Source organism: Pinus tabuliformis, chromosome J (genome assembly GCF_031772625.1).
Source record: "Pinus tabuliformis cultivar Carrire ecotype Pingquan chromosome J, CPIR1, whole genome shotgun sequence".
Classification (NCBI taxonomy): domain Eukaryota; kingdom Viridiplantae; phylum Streptophyta; class Pinopsida; order Pinales; family Pinaceae; genus Pinus; species Pinus tabuliformis.
In genome coordinates, this window is record NC_142295.1 from 1,185,670,012 (window position 1) to 1,185,688,189 (window position 18,178).

At 41.5% G+C, this 18,178-nt stretch overlaps 1 protein-coding gene across 1 annotated transcript in view; it reads right to left on the reverse strand.

The window, feature by feature from the left end:
* LOC149231321 (protein LOW PSII ACCUMULATION 1, chloroplastic-like) overlaps nt 1-17,917 on the reverse strand; it is a 54,733-nt gene extending 36,816 nt beyond the window's left edge. The window contains exon 1 of the mRNA XM_089376268.1: nt 17,593-17,917. Coding sequence (XP_089232394.1) covers nt 17,593-17,831 — 239 coding nt within the window. The 5' untranslated portion in view covers nt 17,832-17,917. The remainder of the gene's footprint in view (nt 1-17,592) is intronic.
* Nucleotides 17,918-18,178: the final 261 nt, after the last annotated feature.

An 18,178-nucleotide genomic window follows, 5' to 3' on the forward strand; every position in this document is an offset into this window, starting at 1 on the left:
AAGAGCCAAAACAATTTCAAACTTCATCATCAACCATCGTCTCACTTTGAGCATATACAAAAAGAATGCATCAAAAGAGTTGTTGAGGCCTTGTGATACAAGGTTTGCCACTTTTTATATTACTCTGAAAAGAGTTGTTGAGGAAAAAGCGAGCCTAAGAGCTGTTTTTTGCAACACTGAGTGGGAGAGATCTACCCTCTCAAAAGAAACTAAGGGGAAAAATGTTGAACAAATAGTGCTCAATAATGGCTTTTGGGAAAATGCAAACAAGGTTTTAAAAATTTGTGGCCCAATTGTTAATGTGCTCCACATGGTTGATGGTGACAAACCTTGTATGGGTTTTGTTTATGAAAGCATTGATCGTTGCAAAGAGACCATTGCAACTGCTTTTAATAATGTGGAAGCTGATTACAAGGAGATATGGGATTTAATTGATCATAGATGGAAGATGATGCATAGTCCATTACATGCAGCAGCATGCTATTTGGACCCTAGATTGTTTGGGTTACCAAGACATAGGGATGAAGAAATCATGAATGGACTTATCCAGTCTATTGAGAAGCTAAATCCAGATCCAAATATTGCAGGTTTGATCAGAAGTCAGTTGAGGGCATACAGGTTAGAAGAAGGGTTATTTGGAACACAATCAGCAAAGTATGATAGGAGCAAAAGTGATCCAGCAGTATGGTGGGAATTTTATGGTTTAGGGGCACTAGAATTGCAAAATTTTGCAATTCGTATCTTAAGCCAGGGAACAAGTGCGTCAACATGTGAAAGGAATTGGAGTTCCTTTGACCACATTCATTCCAAAAAAAGAAATAGATTGTTATCTGGAAGATTAGAAGATCTTGTTTATGTTCGTAGTAACTTGCAGTTGGCATTGAAGAATATGGCTAAAGAGTCATCCAATTCTTCTACTCCGTGGATCGATCCTGTTCCAAATGCAACAATGGATGACGTTGATTTGTACATTGATAGTGACATAAACACTGACAGGGAATTCACTGATGAATCTGATGCTGAAGCATCTAGAGGATTCACAACTCATATTGCTCTTGATGACATAGAACTTTTTGATATAACAAGTGGGCAACAGGAACATCAAGAATAAAACTTGTGTTCTTGTTTTAGATTTCTAGTTTACTTTTTGCATGAACAATTTTCTAAAACTGCCAAGCTACTTTAAAGTTTAAACTTTCGAGTTTATATATAATTATATTTTGATATATTGAAGAACGAATTGCTCTCATTATTGGCTCACTTCATGGTTTACTGCTCACTGTCATAAACGAAAAGAGGTCTGAAAACATATCAGAGGCTTAAGTTTATTTCCACTGTTTGCTTGCTTCAATCTAACCTGAAAAGGAGTGGTGATTTTAGGACTGTTTTCAGCACCTGGTATTAAAGTTGACTGCTGTCATAAATGATAAAGGTTCTTGGCATGGGTTAATGTTCAATTTAGTTGTTTTATGATTTCATACCAAGAATACTATTATACTACATTCATATGAAAATTCTGAACTGTTTTAGTTAATTCACTGAATTTTTCTGAACTGTTTTTAGTTAATTGACTGAATTTGAGCCACTATATTTGCAGAGATTCTTTATGCATTTTCTGAGTTTGTACTTCAGAGTTTTGTAGTGATCTTTTGTCTCCTAGGCCATGGGCATTTTTAACTGTACTCTTTCTTTTTGAAGGCTGAATATCATTGGAAATCTGAAGCATATAATTTGGAGGAGAATTACAATAAAGACATTAAAGGCTTGAAAATGACCAAAATTGATCACACATAATTTATAAAATTTAATAGATTTTCTAGCCTCTGTTCTCTTGCTAAGCCAAAAATTTATTTGAATTTGACTTTAAATTGATTATATATATATATATATATATATATATATATATATATACATTTTTTTCGAATTTTATGTCGAACTTTATCGACAAAATTTTAGTTGTCGAACTTTATTCGAATTTCATGGTCGCCGAACTCGAACTCGAACACGAACCTGGTGACTTAGCTTGTACATCGGCATCACCCAGTACTCTGTTGTTGGGGAAGTCATCCTCCTAGGTGACTTCAATGCTCGTACTAGAGATCTCCAAATCCCTCTCCACGATCGATCAGAGGATGTGTTTTGTACCCAAGGGATAGATCCAGATTCAGTTGGGCTTCACCGGATGTCAAATGATGCTTTGGGGTCCACTACAGTTTATGGTAAGCATCTATTACAGTTGGGGGAATCACAGGAGTTGTTAATTTTAAATGGTCTCCCTTGTTTCCCAGACTCCCGCTTTTTCACATGTCGGCCATATGGCGAGGGTGTGAGTGTAGTTGATTATGTCCTCGCTAGCCAAAACTTGCTCCCTTTTATTTGCCATCTCTCGATCTCCCCCATCCCCCTTGTTGATCATGCACTTCTTTCCTTCTCTGTCAGGTTTGACCCTCCCCTTCCACCCCATCCTTCCCCTCAAGACCCACCCCAAACCACCTTTCGATTTGACGAAGGCGACCCTGACATCTTCTCCTCTACCCTACGCAAGATGCTTCCATCAAAGACACAGTTCTCCTTGCTTGATTATGCTTCCACTAAATACACTCGTCTTTCATCTACCATTTGGGAAGCAGCGCTCAAATCCTTCCCTCACTCCACTCGTTCCACTTCCATCTCCCGAAAATTTGGATCTTGTCCCATGAACAAATGGTATGATGATGAATGCAAGACTCTACATAGAGAACTTCGATATGCTTTCACCCACTCTCAACCCTTCTACCTTGACCTCAAAGCTTCTTACCATCGCCTCCTTCGTCACAAGAAACGACTCTTTGTCTCTCATAGAAGACGAGAACTTTCTGCTCTCCTTGTCCACTCCCCTAAACAATTCTGGCATACCATCCTTCCCCGACGCTCCCCTCTTCCATCTGACCTCGACCCTACATCCATGTTCTCTCACACTTCCAACCTTTACGATATTCCGAGGAAGGGAAAATTCATGATACCTCCCCACCCCCTTCCTGTTACCTATTCTCAGACAAAGATATTAGAGAGGCCATTTGGGTGATGAAAAACAGCAAAGCAGCCGATGAGGAAGGCTACCAAGCAGAGTTCTTTAAACATGGTTTCTGTGCTTTGGTTAGCTACTTGGCTGCTCTCTTCAACCATGTAGTCCGTGAAGGTTTTCCACCGGCATGGTCACACCACATCATCCATCCGATCCACAAATCAGGGCCTAGCTCAAATCCCAATAACTACAGAACGATCATGATGGGCCACACGTTCTCAAAGTTGTATGCTATTGTTCTACATAGGAAGCTCTCCAGTGACCTTGAGCAAGGACAACTCAAAGCTATGGGACAGGCAGGTTTTCGACCAGCTCATCAGAGCATCAACCAGATCTTCACCCTCCGTGTTGTGATTGAGGAGGCACGACATCGCTCTTCGAAAGTCTATTGTTGTTTCGTAGATTTTCGGAAAGCTTTTGACTCTGTTCTGAGGGAAGCCTTACTCCAGAGACTCAGAGATATTGGCATCTCGACGACCCTATTGACAGTTATTACGCGCCTATATGAGTCTGTCCTTGGTCGTCTTCGCATGGCTCATGGGATGTATGATTTCATCCGAAGCACTATTGTGGTTAAACAGGGCGGTCCATTGTCCCCTACCCTGCTTGGGATATATATTGATGAGTTGGAGGCTTTTCTACACAAGCATATCCAGGACACTGATGGTTGCCTTCTTCACCAGGTCCTGATATCTATTCTACTCTTTGCTGACGACATGGTCCTCCTCTCCTCATCTCGAGAAGGATTACAGAGGCAGCTGGATGCCTTAGCTTTGTTGAAGGAAATGTAAATAGGTTCGGTCTTCATAAATGTACTTTTGATATTTGTATTTATTCAAGAAAAGAAATATTATTTTTATAATATATGTCAATGAGTTTCTTGCTCATTGAAATAGGTCTAGCACATGTCAAAGTGCTATAGGGGAGTCAAATGGTCAAAAGAAAATGATGAAGACCTTAAGGGCATGTTACTCCATGTATATGTTTGTATAAGAGTCAAAGAATAACCCTCCAAGCAAAGTCAAGTCTCCTCCAAAGCAAAGACACCACCAAAGAAGCCATCCGAAGCAAAGGTAGCAAGTCGGCCTACAAACAATCTTCAAGTCAGCCTTCTAGTCGGCCTAAAAGGAGGGACAATCTTCTATATATAGAGGTTGTCCACTCCACTATAACATCACTCGTATTCCTCTGAAATCAACAAGCAAGTAAGACGAATCTAAGGTGAAGAAAAAGCGAAGAAGTGAAGCCTCTAATGCAACGAAATAAGGGAAAGTATATCCGAAGGTTGTAGGTTGTTTTTCTAGGGTAAATACAGTCACACGTGCGAAAAGATGAAGGACAGTCTGCGGTCATATCAACAGTAAGATCATAGTCATATAACTTCGTTGGTTGAGCAATCTAAATAGGCCTATAAGACCCCTCACTCAAGCGAAGAAGGAAGAGGTCAACAACACAAGGAAAACAGTCACGCATGCAAAGGTAAGGAGGTTGTCTTGTTGTCATAACAGCCCTCCCATTATAGTCATACAAGTTCATTGGTTGGTGAAGAGAAGGAAGGGATCATCATAAGGAAAGGGTCTCATCAAGGTATCTCTTCTAGAGCAAGTGCAACAAGATCTAACAATAACTGAAAGGAGGACGAAGTGCCAGGAAACAAAGTGCCAGAAGAAGGAAGTTTCGGGGAACAAAGTACAGAAAAGAGGAAGGACTTGACTTGTGCTTGGAGGACATTCTAGTCAAGGGTATCAATAAGAAGCTTCAATAAGAAAAACTTACTAAAGGGTTTTCCTTTCAAGAGAAGAGAGGTTTTGGCCCTGGCAGAGAGCCAACATCTTATGTTTTTGTTCTTATTTTTTTGTAGCAGTTTGATGAAGTACACACACATGCATTAAAAAGAAGAAGAAGAAGATTAAGCTAACAAGAAAAAGTAAAAAGACTCCACAAATTGTTATCAAGTCAAGAAGAATCACACTACATAGAATTGCCCTAGATTCTTCAACATGGTATCGGAGCTAAGGTGACACATCAAGGAAAGGGCATCTCAAGAACACTCATAAGGTGACTCATCAAGGAAGGACATCTACAAAGTTGAAGCATCAAGCCAAGAAGTCTCAATCACTTCAAGGACAAGAAGGCCTACCATCTATCATTCATCAAGGAAGACTACAAAGCAAGAAGAAGAGCCTTACATAAAGGCACCTACAAAGAAGAACAAATCAAAGAGGGACCTACATCATCTACAAGTCATCAAGCAAATCTCATCATCAAGCAAGTCCACTTGGAGAAGGCAACTTGAAGAACATCAAGATCCTAGGAAGGCAAGCCATCAAGTCTTCAAGGAGAAAGCAAATCCACTACATCTAAAAATCTATCAAGTATATGTCCCCTTTTGAATATACATTAATGTCTTTTTGCAAGGAAAGCAACAAATTGGTAGGTACCAATAACTTTCTTGCATGGAAGAAGAGGACTGACTTACTTCTCAAAGAGAATGAACTCCTAGAACACATCAAAGGGAATGTCACTATTCCTGCAAAGGGACAAACTCAAGCCTTAGCCAAGTATAATAGGGATGAGACAAGGGCTCAAAGGATTCTAATAGAATCCATCAAAGACTCTCTCATTCCTTATGTATTCAAATTTGAAACATCAAAAGAAATCTATGATAAACTAGTAGAGCTATTATCGATAACCACAGCTGGAGAAGTGATATCTCTAAGAAATGAACTATACAAGATGAAGATATCAAAGGAAGGAATAGCTCCCTACTTCATTAAGACCTTTGAGATAAGGAATCAACTTCAAGAGCTAGGGGAAGTCATGTCTGACAAATAAATGACAATTGTAGTACTCAATGCTCTACCTGAGGATTGGGGCAACTTCACATCAAGCATATATGCAGAGAAGGAAGCTACCACATTAAGTGAAATGTGGTCTCTATGCAAAACAAAGGAAACCAGACTCAAAGCCAAGGAAGATGTGGGATCAAAGGAGAAAGCATTTGCTACCATGGCCAAGAGAAAGGGAAAATTTGGCAAATTTGGTCCACGAAGAACAAACAATAAAGATATGTCCAAAATCCAATGCTATGGATGCCAAGAATATGGACACTACAAAAGGAATTGTCCTAAACTAAAGAAGGACAACAACAACAAAAGAAAAAGGGAAGAAGCTCACATGACTCAAGAGGTGAAAGAAGAAGAAAAGAAGCAAAAGAAGGAAGATCCTCTGGATCTCTACTATGACTAAGTCAAACTCTTTACTTAAAGTCTTCTTTCAAAGTTTTGAGTAGGATAGGAGCATGTAGGAATAGAATAAAATTGCATAGCTAGAAACATCTTCTAGAATCTAGCAGCATGAAGTACATAGAGTTCTAGATACTCATGTAGAAAGAGCATTTATAAATGAGAACAAAATGCATGGTTAGAAATATCTTCTAGAATATAGGAGCATGGTAGATATAGCTCAAGATATTCATGTAGAAGGAGCATACCTAGAATAGGACCTCATCCACAATGAAAGAAAATTGATCATGATTAAGAATCTTAGAAGACATCCATCATCAAAAGGAAAGAAACATTTGCAGGGTAAGGGTCTTCAAGATCCTATGATGGAATCTTCAAAAGAAGATTCATGAATAAGAAGCAGATGTTTCATTGGGAGTCCCATTCATGGGATTCAAGAAAAGGATGATATGCAGGCAAGCTAAGATGGAGCAAGAAGGGCCATATCAAGGACAACCAAATGAAGCCAAAATGATCAAAGGAGAATCAAGATGAGGTATGTATGCATCAAAGTTTAGTCATGTTATCATATGTACATTATTGAGTCATGGGAATAGTTCTATGACATGATCAAGTATGAAAGAATCTCTTTCACCAATAACATGCTCGAAGGCATGTACTACAATGCAATGAAGGTCAACAAAAGGAAATACTCACATAAGGAGTATAAGATTGTTGACTAGGAAGCAAGAAGGAATGTTGACTAGTCCTAGAAACTAGCAATGAAGAAGTGCTCCCTCAAGAAGTAGAAGGTAGTTGACCAATCTATCCAAGAAGAAGCAAATGAAGAAAGAGATCAAACATGTGAAGAACACCATGATCACCAAGAATCACTATCTGACAAGATACTTTGAAGATATCTCTTGAAAGAAGGCAAGACAACTTTGACAAAGGAAGGAAAGACCCTTGACACCTATGAAGGCCTTGGAGATACAAAAGGTGCAGATAATTGATTCTACTCTACAAAGATGTCATGATGAAGAAAGCCATCCAGCAAAACTTAATGTTGAAGCAATAACAGGATGAAGTCATGAAGGGCTACTCGACCGAAGCATGGGAACAAGCAAGTTCAACAAAGCATCCATGAGAAGAGTATTCTGAAGCATGGACAAGATGAAAAAGGAGTAGCCAGATGACAAGAGATCCTGATATATGACAAGAAGACCACTTTCCACAAAGGAAGCAATGACATGACAAACCAGGAAGGAAAGTGATCGATGGATGGTGCCCTACCAAAAGGAAGTTCGAACCAAGACTTCATGACATCGAAGGAAAGAAGAAGATCAAGCAGCTGAAGGACCCACGAAGAAGAAGTTGTTGATGAATGGACAAGTCCCTAGCTAAGAGGGAGTTATAACAAGTTCCCAATTACAAAGGAACTTGGACAAGTACCTTGTCAGAGGATACTTGGGCATGTCTTCCTCAATTGAGAGGAAGAGATAGACACAACATTCTTGTCTTCACTTGGGAAGAAAGAATGGGAGGATTGGGTAATCATCTGGCATTCGATACTCTTTGAGGATGTGTAGGGCATCCAAGACAAGAGTAGGCAAGCGGATCGATATAATTGAGGGTTGGGAACCCAAGACAAGAATAGTCCTAGAAGGTCATGCTCAGTGAACACCCGGGTGGGTATGTACCTTGAGAGACAATGACTAAGGTGTCTATAAGTCATTGGTCTCGCCAACATTGTGTTCTGATCTATTGAGAGAAAGAGCTATCAGTCAAGGCCTTGTTGTGGAATCAATGTTGGTTACTATGATGCTATAACAGATGGATTGCCAATCTGGTTTCTCTTATGAGAATTCTTCAAGATTAAAACTAACCAAACACCTTGTAATGTTGTATGAATACCTCCCTAGTTAAGAGGGAGTGTTGAAGGAAATGTAACTAGGTTCGGTCTTCATAAATGTACTTTTGATATTTGTATTTATTCAAGAAAAGAAATATTATTTTTATAATATATGTCAATGTGTTTCTTGCTCATTGAAATAGGTCTAGCACATGTTAAAGTGCTATAGGTGAGTCAAACGGTCAAAAGAAAATGATGAAGACCTTAAGGGCATGTTACTCCATGTACATGTTTGTATAAGAGTCAAAGAATAACCCTCCAAACAAATTCAAGTCTCCTCCAAAGCAAAGACACCATCAAAGAAGCCATCCGAAGCAAAGGTAGCAAGTCGGCCTACAAACAGTCTTCAAGTCGGCCTTTTAGTCGGCCTAAAAGGAGGGACAGTCCTCTATATATAGAGGTTTTCCACTCCACTATAAAGTCACTCATATTCCTCTGAAATCAACGGAAAGTAAGACGAATCTAAGGTGAAGAAAAAGTGAAGAAGAGAAGCCTCTAGTGCAGCGAAGTAAGGGAAAGTATAGGCGAAGGTTGTAGGCTGTTTTTCTAGGGTAAATACAGTCACACGTGCGAGAAGATGAAGGATAGTCTGCGGTCATATCAGCAGTAAGATCACAGTCACATAACTTCTTTGATTGAGCAATCTAAATAAGCCTATAAGACCCCTCACTCAAGCGAAGAAGAAACTCTCTCAAGCGAAGAAGGAAGAGGTCAACAACACAAGGAAAACAGTCACACGTGCGAAGCTAAGGAGGTTGCCTCTGTTGTCATAACTATGAAAATTTCTGAATCTACACATCAGAAATCCTACTGCAATCATTGGTTTATCATCTCCTACTTGTTCTTTACATTCAACAAGTTATTTAATAATTTAAACAGCGATGAAAACATTATTGCATACTACACATACATACAGATCATGAACTGAAATGAGACAATCACACAAGGGACACCATTATTTTTGGACAATTGTCCCCGAAAAAACCCAATTCGGGAAAACAGGGGCAGCATGTAGAGGGTTTGTATTATAAAGTAGATTTCTGAATACAACTAGGGTGCCCAATCCGACTCACCCAACAGAGAATAAACCTGGCAAAAGTACCTCTATCCGGAGATAGATATTTTGACAATTCCAGCAACTGGATGATCAAACCCCACAAATGACAATGTTGTTCCCAATGCTAGGCAGCGATGGCTGCTCCAAGCTCTATGCTGGAACTGCGTCACCCTTCCAGTGAGCCTCCCTTGCTCAGAAGTCGATATGTTGAACTGCTGTTCTCTCTGCCCCACACAAAACCCCAGTGCTGCCTCTAAGGGACTGCGTCAACTCCTCTAGCTTCTGTGTCAGCCTCTCTAGCTTCTATGTCACGCTCTTTGGAGTTGCGCTGTCTCTCATGTTGCTGCTCTGGCTCTCTGCTATGTATTCTCGGCCTTGGACTGAAGTCTCTCTGCCGAACTGCCCCTCTCTCACTGCAACTCAGATCACTTAGCTCGACTTTCTCAACAAACCACGCCCCGGAAAAAATGAACTCCTTGATCTCTCAGTGTGTCTCCCACTAACCCTCAAGCCTCCTTTTATACTTTTCTTGTTGATGAATCAACGGCCGAGATTAAGTCCCTAATCAACGGCTAAGATTAAAACAGACTTGATCCTCGTCACTTAGAAGTTTCTCACCCATATTCTTATTAATACCCATTAATATTTTTATTTTCCTAAGTTTAGACTTAGGAACCCATTAAAAATATTAATTATTTTAATAACTCCTCATCCAGGTGGAATTTCTCCAAACGATTTCTGGGTCTTGGAGATCTCATGTGTTCTAGCCCCTCCACAAAATTTTGGAGTTAGAGCACATTCGATGCTACCCAAAATCAACACTACCTCTAAGCAAGAAATGTGCTCTAGTAACACTTCTCAACAAAAGTACTACACTGATCCTCTACATCGGTCCTATGTGCTGCTGATGCTTGGCCTGATGCCCTTCATCCACTGCACTGTTGCTTCCTATACTGCTACCCATGACTCTACCACTGCCACTGCTACATCTGTACTACATCTCCCTCTCAATATGTTGCCCATAGCACCTCCCAATGCTAACTTTTGCACTGCAACTCAGTTGCTGAGAAGTAAGCAACTGAAACTTCACCCAAACACTGACATGCTGGTCAGTATAGATGCCTCGTGATGCTGAAGCTACCTCTGCTGCTAATCTGTGCTGACCCTCTGTTGCTACTGCGCTGCTGCAAACTGCTTTGTGCCTCTTGCACTGCTACAACATCCACTGCGCTGCCTCAGACTTTGGCACTCTAGCTCTACCACTGTCGCTCCATCACACCTCGCTCCAACCAACACCCATCATTTTGCTACTGTCGTGAAGGGCTCCCGTAGTCGTATGTGATCCAAGAGTTTGGGCACCTCAGGGATCCTACCCCATTTCCATACAGTCCTCTCGACTACAACTCCATGTTGCCCCATCTCTTCTCCAAAGGCACATGAGCACTCATGGCATAATCGTCATCCTCGTCTTCCTTGTCAACTTTCGCTGGAGCAGCCTTTAAGTCAGAAGCCTCCCCCTTGCCCTTATTTCAGGGGCACTGAGTGGCATCATGTCCCATTTCCCAACAATTGAAGCATCTGACCTTGGTTATGTCCTTCTTTCTCTTTTGCTGCCCTTTCTGTCCCGATGATGCAAGAGCTGAATCCTCCTCCTCCTCCTTCTTGACCCGGGCTCCTTTGCCGCTACTCCCTATCTTGGTCAACCTCCTGAGCTCTTCTTATCAAAGAGTTGCCCACATCTCCTCCCAACTGGGGAGAGTCGCTTTGCCCAAGATACTTTGGACAAAAGTTTCCTAGTCCTCAGTGACTACATTTAGGGCAGTCCTGACAATGAACTCAGGATCTGGTGTTGACCCCACAGAAGTCAACTGGTTGCGAATCACTTACAACCTGAGAAGGAAGGGATCGATCTCCTCTCCCTTCTGCATCTGGTATTGTCTCAGCTAATTTTCTAATAGCATCTTCCGTTGGACGGAAGAGCCCTAGTACAAGGTGGTCAACGACTCCCACATCTCCCTTGTTGTGTCCTTCTCAACAATGTGTGGTACTACATGATCTTTGACCCTATCTAGGATCATGCACTTGGCCTTCGCCTAGGCCTCCTTGTACTTCTTCAAAGGATCAACGTCAACCAGAACAACAACTGCTTTCAAAGCATAGTCCTTGATGCGATGTTTGTCTAGGATTGCCAGGATCCTAGCCTTCCAGTTGACAAAATTGGATGCTCCATCCAATCTGTCCTGATCCCTCAACCCATTCATTGCCATCTCTGCTCAAAAATAGGACTAGTTCTCTTCTCCCTCTCTTGCTGACAATCTTGCAAGACTTGGATCTAGATTTCTTTAGCGCAAGAAACCCTCTAAGGAACAAGCTCCTCTAGACTCCTTCCAAGTCCTGATTTCCCTTACAGAAATCCTCCGGCCAAATGTCGAATCCCTCCTCTCCAATCCTCCTTTACTGCTACAACCCAAATCTAGATTTCTTTGGTTAGAAATATGTCAAGGCAACGACTCCCTCTACCTCGGCTCTGTCTCCACAGACACTATTCTACACCAACAGAAACAGCGTCCCACTAGCTCCTCAAATCGAATTTGCTCTGCTCCTCCAGCCCTGGCAACTGGCTGATTCGAACCTTTCAGGCTCTGCGCTAGCCTAGAGAGCTGACGCAGTCACTGCGTGGGCTCCTCTTTGGCTCTGCGTCACCCTCTGCAGGCTTGAAATGCTGACGCAGGCACTACGTGAGCCTCTGTGTCACTCCTCTGGCTCTGCATCACTCCTCTGGCTACTCCTCTGCCTCTGAAACAGCGTTGTCACTCAGGACAGCTGCTTCTCTGTAGCAAATTCTCTGGATCTCTTGGTTGGTGTCTTCAGTCTCCTATGATCTACAATGCTCTGTTACCATGTGAAAATTTCTGAATCTACACATAATAAATCCTACTGCAATCACTGGTTCATCATCTCCTACTTGTTCTTTACATTCAACAAGTTATTTAATAATTTAAACAACGATGAAAACACTATTGCAGACTACACATACATACAGATCATGAACTGAAATGAGACAATCACACAAGGGGCACCGTTATTTTTGGACAGTTGTCCTCGGAAAAACCCAATTCGAGAAAACCGGTGCAGCATATAGAGGGTTTGTATTATTAAGAAGATTCCTGAATACAACTAGGGTGCCCAATCCGGCTCACCCAACAGAGAATAAACTTGGCAAAAGTACCTCTATCCGGAGACAGATATTTTGACAATTCCAGCAACTAGATGATCAAACCCCACAGATGACAATGTTGTTCCTAGTGTTGGGCAACGATGGTTGCTCCAAGCTCTGCGTTGGAACTGCATCACCTCCACTAGGAGTTACGTCACCCTTCCAATGAGCCTCCCTCGCTCAAAAGTCGATATGCTAAACTGCTGCTCTCTGTGCCCCACTGAAAACCGAGCGCTGCCTCTAAGGGACTGCATCAGCCCCTCTACTTCTACGTCACCCTCTCTAAAGTTGCGTTGTCTCTCCTGCTGCTGCTCTGCCTCTCTGTTATGTATTCTCGGCCTTGCACTGAAGTCCATCTGCCGAAGTACCCCTCTCTCACTGCAACTCAAATCACTTAGCTCGACTTTCTCGGCAAACCACACCCCAGAAAAATCGAACTCCTTGATCTCTTAGTGTGTCTCCAACTAACCCTCAAGCCTCCTTTTATACTTTTCCTATTGATGAATCAACGACCGAGATTAAGTCCCTAATCAACGGCTAAAATTAAAACAGACTTGATCCTCATCACTTAGAAGTTTCTCACCCATATTCTTATTAATAAACATTAATATTTTTATTTTCCTAAGTTTAGACTTAGGAACCCATTAAAAATATTAATTATTTTAATAACTCCTCATCCGGGTGGAATTCCTCCCAACGATTTCTAGGTCTTGGAGATCTCATGTGTTCTAACCCCTCCACAAAATTTCAGAGCTAGAGCACATCCGATGCTACCCAAAATCAACAATAACAGCCCTCCCATTACAGTCATACAAGTTCATTGATTGGTGAAGAGAAGGAAGGGATCATCATAAGGAAAGGGTCTCATCAAGGTATCTCTTCTAGAGTAAGTGCAACAAGATCTAACAACAATTGAAAGGAGAACGAAATGCCGGGAAACGAAGTGCCGGAAGAAGGAAGTGTTGGGGAACAAAGAGCAGAAAAGAGGAAGGACTTGACTTCTGCTTGGAGGACATTCTAGTCAAGGGTCTAGGGTTTGGCATTGATCCATAAGAAGCTTCAATAAGAGAAACTTACTAAAGGGTTTTCCTCTCAAGAGAAGAGAGGTTTTGGCCCTGGCAGAGAGCCAACATCTTGTGTTCATGTTCTTATGTTTTTGGTAGCAGTTTGATGAAGTACACACACATGCATTAATAAGAAGAAGAAGAAGATTAAGCTAACAAGAAAAAGTAAAAAGACTCCACAAATTGTTATCAAGTCAAGAAGAATCACACTACATAGAATTGCCCTAGATTCTTCAACAAGCTTTGTTTTGCGATATTCGATAGTTGACAGTTAACCTGGGTAAAACCAAGGTTATGATCTTCAATGGGGTGAAGAAAACATCAAACCTTCACTTCCTATTCAGAGGGGAGGAGGTTGAGATCACCAGCACATATACGTACTTGGGGGTGTAATTCTCAGGTGCCGCTTCAGTTTGCAACCAACGCTTTAGCCTCAGATCAACAAAGGATATGGATCCTTAGCCCTTCTCAAGAGACAGTGCTTTCAACATCACCTCCAAGACATCTCGTCCAAGATGAACCTCATGGACACCTTCATCTGTCACATTGTTCTATATGGCTCAGAGATTTGGGGACCATCTTTACTTGAGTCAGATTGGGCTTCAGTTGAGAGAGTCCAGATTCTTCTTCTTCGTCGCATCATTAGATGCAAACAGACAGTACCTCAGCACATCATCCTTGCAGAGTTTGGAGCTCAGCCCTTTCGGCTTGAGATAGTCTTCAATTTGGTCTCATTCTTGCATCGTGTCTGGGGATTTGCAGACTCGATAAAGAATAGGAATCGTTACCCTTACTTGGCATATTGCTCTTCTGAGAATATTGCCCGTTCTACTCCCTCGGGTCGGGCTAGACGTTGGTTTACAAGAGTTTCAGATCTCTTAGAGTCAGTGGGCATTCAGTTGGATCGTCTCCCTCCTTTCTGATATTCCTTGGATGCTCTTGATCACCTTCTACCTACTAGACAAGAGTCGAACAAGATCATCAGGGAGGACATCTACAGGCAGTTCATCCAGGTCACCTAGGTCAATCCTCCGAGAGGGTTGCGCCCAAAGATGGCCTTCTACGCTGAGCACTTCTTGGAGTTGAGAGACGCACTCATTATTCGACCCTAGTCTACGTTTCACCACTGGATGCATGCTCTTCGCATTCCTCCAGGCCAATTCAGAGTATGTTCTCATAGACTTCAGGTAGAGACGAACCGCCAGATTGATAGACCAGACAGAGCCTGCCAAGTATGTCTTTTACAGGAAGTAGAGACCGAGGTGCACTTCATTTTTGGATGCCCTATATACTACGAGATCAGAGGAAGGTTCCATTGCTTGTTCAAAGACTCTCAGACCCTCGCAGACTTTTTCACGTATCCCGATCAAAGATGTTTGGCCCTATATATGCAAAAGGCTCTCAGGTTCCGAGCATATATTCTTCAGCCTCCAATCAGACCAGACCCCACATAGAGGATCACGACATTTTTCAAGGCACTACCTTCAGACAAGGGCACAAAGAGTCCGATTGATACCGTTTCATATCAAGACTCTAGATCACAGAGGATCTGTGGGACCTCACCCTGCCACACAAGATCTCAGCAACAAATCTGTCTCAGATCTATCCCTGGGAGACAGACTAGGTCCTCCAGACCTCAGCAGTGCGTGAACTCCCCTAGACAACAATTTAGTGGACAGTCCACACCTCCCACTGGCCCTTCATCGGGCCAACAAACTTTGTGGAGTTTTTTTCAGTGTTCTTCAGTCAGCCTCAGATGTTAGGAGAGATGGGTCTAATCCTCCAGACCTCAACAGTGTGTGAACTCCCCCAGGCAACGATTTAGTGGACAATCCGCACCTCCCACTGGCCCTTCATCGGGCCAACAAACTTTGTGGAGTTTTTTTCAGTGTTCTTCAGTCAGCCTCAGATGTTAGGAGAGATGGGTCTGATCCTCAGACCCATTAGCCCCTGGATCTTCTCCGTCAGGGCATTCCATACATTGTATCTTTTATGTTCCTGCATTGTACCTTTTATATTCATGCATTGTATTTTTTATAGGAGACTATTTGGTTCTCCCGCATTGTATGGACATCATTGTACTCAACAGTCCCTTTGACCTACTTTGTGGTCATTAGTTGGACATAAATATAATTATCTTATCTTATCTTATCTAATTCTTCTTTTGTTCTCTTCCTCTTCTTTGTTGATTACGTCATGTGAGGGCTTCATATTGAGGGTGTTGTTCTAGTAGAAGTTAGGTCTTCCTATGTAGAGTATCAAATAAGGATTTGTGGGTGTAAAACCCAAGGAGAAATGGTGGATTCTGTAAATATTGCAATGCTTTTGTGGAAATCAGGTTGGTGGACATTGCAAGGGCCACATTCAAATCTTTTGAATACCTTATAATACTAGTCATCAATTTTTTTATACCACACACTTAATGCTATTCAATCCAAGATCATCTATTAACCATAGACTATTGCGAGAAGGAAGCAGGAAGTAATCTCCTTCTTCTACAGCATGAACACACAAGTTGGTGTCATCATTTTTCGACAGTGGAAACTGAATGCTTCCTATCCATGATCACCTAATAACCATAAACTGTGAGGTTGTTGTGCAGGAAGGGGAGGAGTCACTAGACAATCTTTCTCTAAATTTGAGCAATCAACTGGTGAATTCATCCTTGTCGCTTTCTGATAAACCTTTACCATATTTAAGCATCCTAAACCCCAAAGAGAATCTCATTTAAGAAAACGCCATACCTAGGTCATTGTTCTTCCGTTGTCTAGAACAAGTGTAACTTGTCACAAGCTCATTTTTCCAATCTAATGGAACTTTCTTTGGCAAAAGTTGACAAAGTTTCATGCCCAAATTCAGAACTCAGGCGGGTAAATGACGTTACCTACTAGGTCACGTAAGATTATCACTTTGTTAGAAGTTTCCTTCGCTGTGCTCATGGAAAAATTTACTTAACGTGAAGGTCAGGTTATCTCAACCCAGTAAAAACTTAAGGACCTTACCACATTTCAGAACCAACCGTTCTAACAGAAATAGGCACGGCATCCTGATCTTTACGGCAATAAGTGACCCTATTACTGACTTATCATCTCGGCAATAAGTGACCCTATTACTGACTTATCATCTATCCAAAGCAATCTTACCTGCCCTAGAACGGTTGGTTATCTGTATCAAACCGTGACCAAAAGTGAGCTATATGATGTGTTGAGAATTTGTGATCAATTTTTTCAGCTGTTATTATTCGTTATAATTTCCATTGAAGGAAGCAATTTTCATATAAGAACTTATGAGGATGTGCCACCATGGTAAGATATGCCGTTACAGATATCACATAAATAATAACCGTGGGCTGCAGAGAACTCACAAGACATCACACAGAAACCATTGGCAATGTTGTACAGGAGCAAGGGTGGGGTTGTTTCCCAAAGCCAACTTCAAGTGGGGTTGTTCCCAAAAGCCAACTTCAAGATTGGCAAAGTTTTTTATATAAACAATGTTTCACAAACCATCTATGTCTCATAATTTCTAAGTCTCTCTGTCCCATAACTGTACACACATACATGAAGGAGAGAACGAAATCTCACGTGCTAACAATGATTACAGTTGTAATGGATACTTATGTCGCCCATCTACCACAATGAATGTTTATATATAGTTAAAATTTTGGCCATTGGGTACCCATTAAGGAAGAAAGTCAGCATCCTTTTCAGTCCGAGAGAAGTTGCTGGTACTAAGCCAGTCCTCACTATAACTGCAAGAGAAAGGTTGGTGGTACTAAGTCCATCTTTAGTATAGACTCATTTAAAAGCACAACATAAGTACTCTATTCCAATTCCAGAGAGTCAACATGTCAACTTATAAGACTTAAACCTGTAAGCCCTCAGTATAGACTGCCAAACAAAATTACTCTATTCCAGGGCGTCAGCCTGTCAACTTATAAGGCTTGAACTTCCCTAAAGAAGATAACAACTATTCTTCCCAACGACTATACAAATGTTCTATGGGTATAGACATGAAAAAGGAAATTGGTAGTAAATGGCCTGCAGAAACTTGCCTGATTTCAGCAGGAGATCTATTTCCAGGATTAGCAGAACAACGGACGACAGCATCTCCATGCGTTCCATGGCCTTTACTTTGAAGAGGCAGAAGCTTCAGCAGTCCGAAACGACATGGGCTCGATCCACATAGCTTCTTACTTCGCCCAACAAGAGGATTCCGTCTTATTGTTGAAGGAAAATACATGTTAAAATGCAAGCAAGTAGTGGTAATGTAGCAGGAGCTTACAGGAGCCATGATCAGCGGCAATTATGAATAATTCCCTCGACTCTTTCTTCAGATGCCATTTTTTTTTTGTTCTTCTATGGCTACACGAAGCGGTACACCAGCCACCCGTTTTAATCTATCAATTTAAACTCTAACCCCCGGTCACATTGACGCCCCTCCAATTTTGAGGGAAGATCTGGGATTGTGTAATTTTCGTGGTTTATCGATTTTAGTTTAAAGGGCATATGAGGAACACGTGAAATGGTTGTATATACTGTTATCTGGCACCTACTTCGTTATTAAGTTTATTTTCAATTAATAAATTATTTTTTATATCAAGTTTATTTTCGATTCATACATTTTTCTCACTTATATTT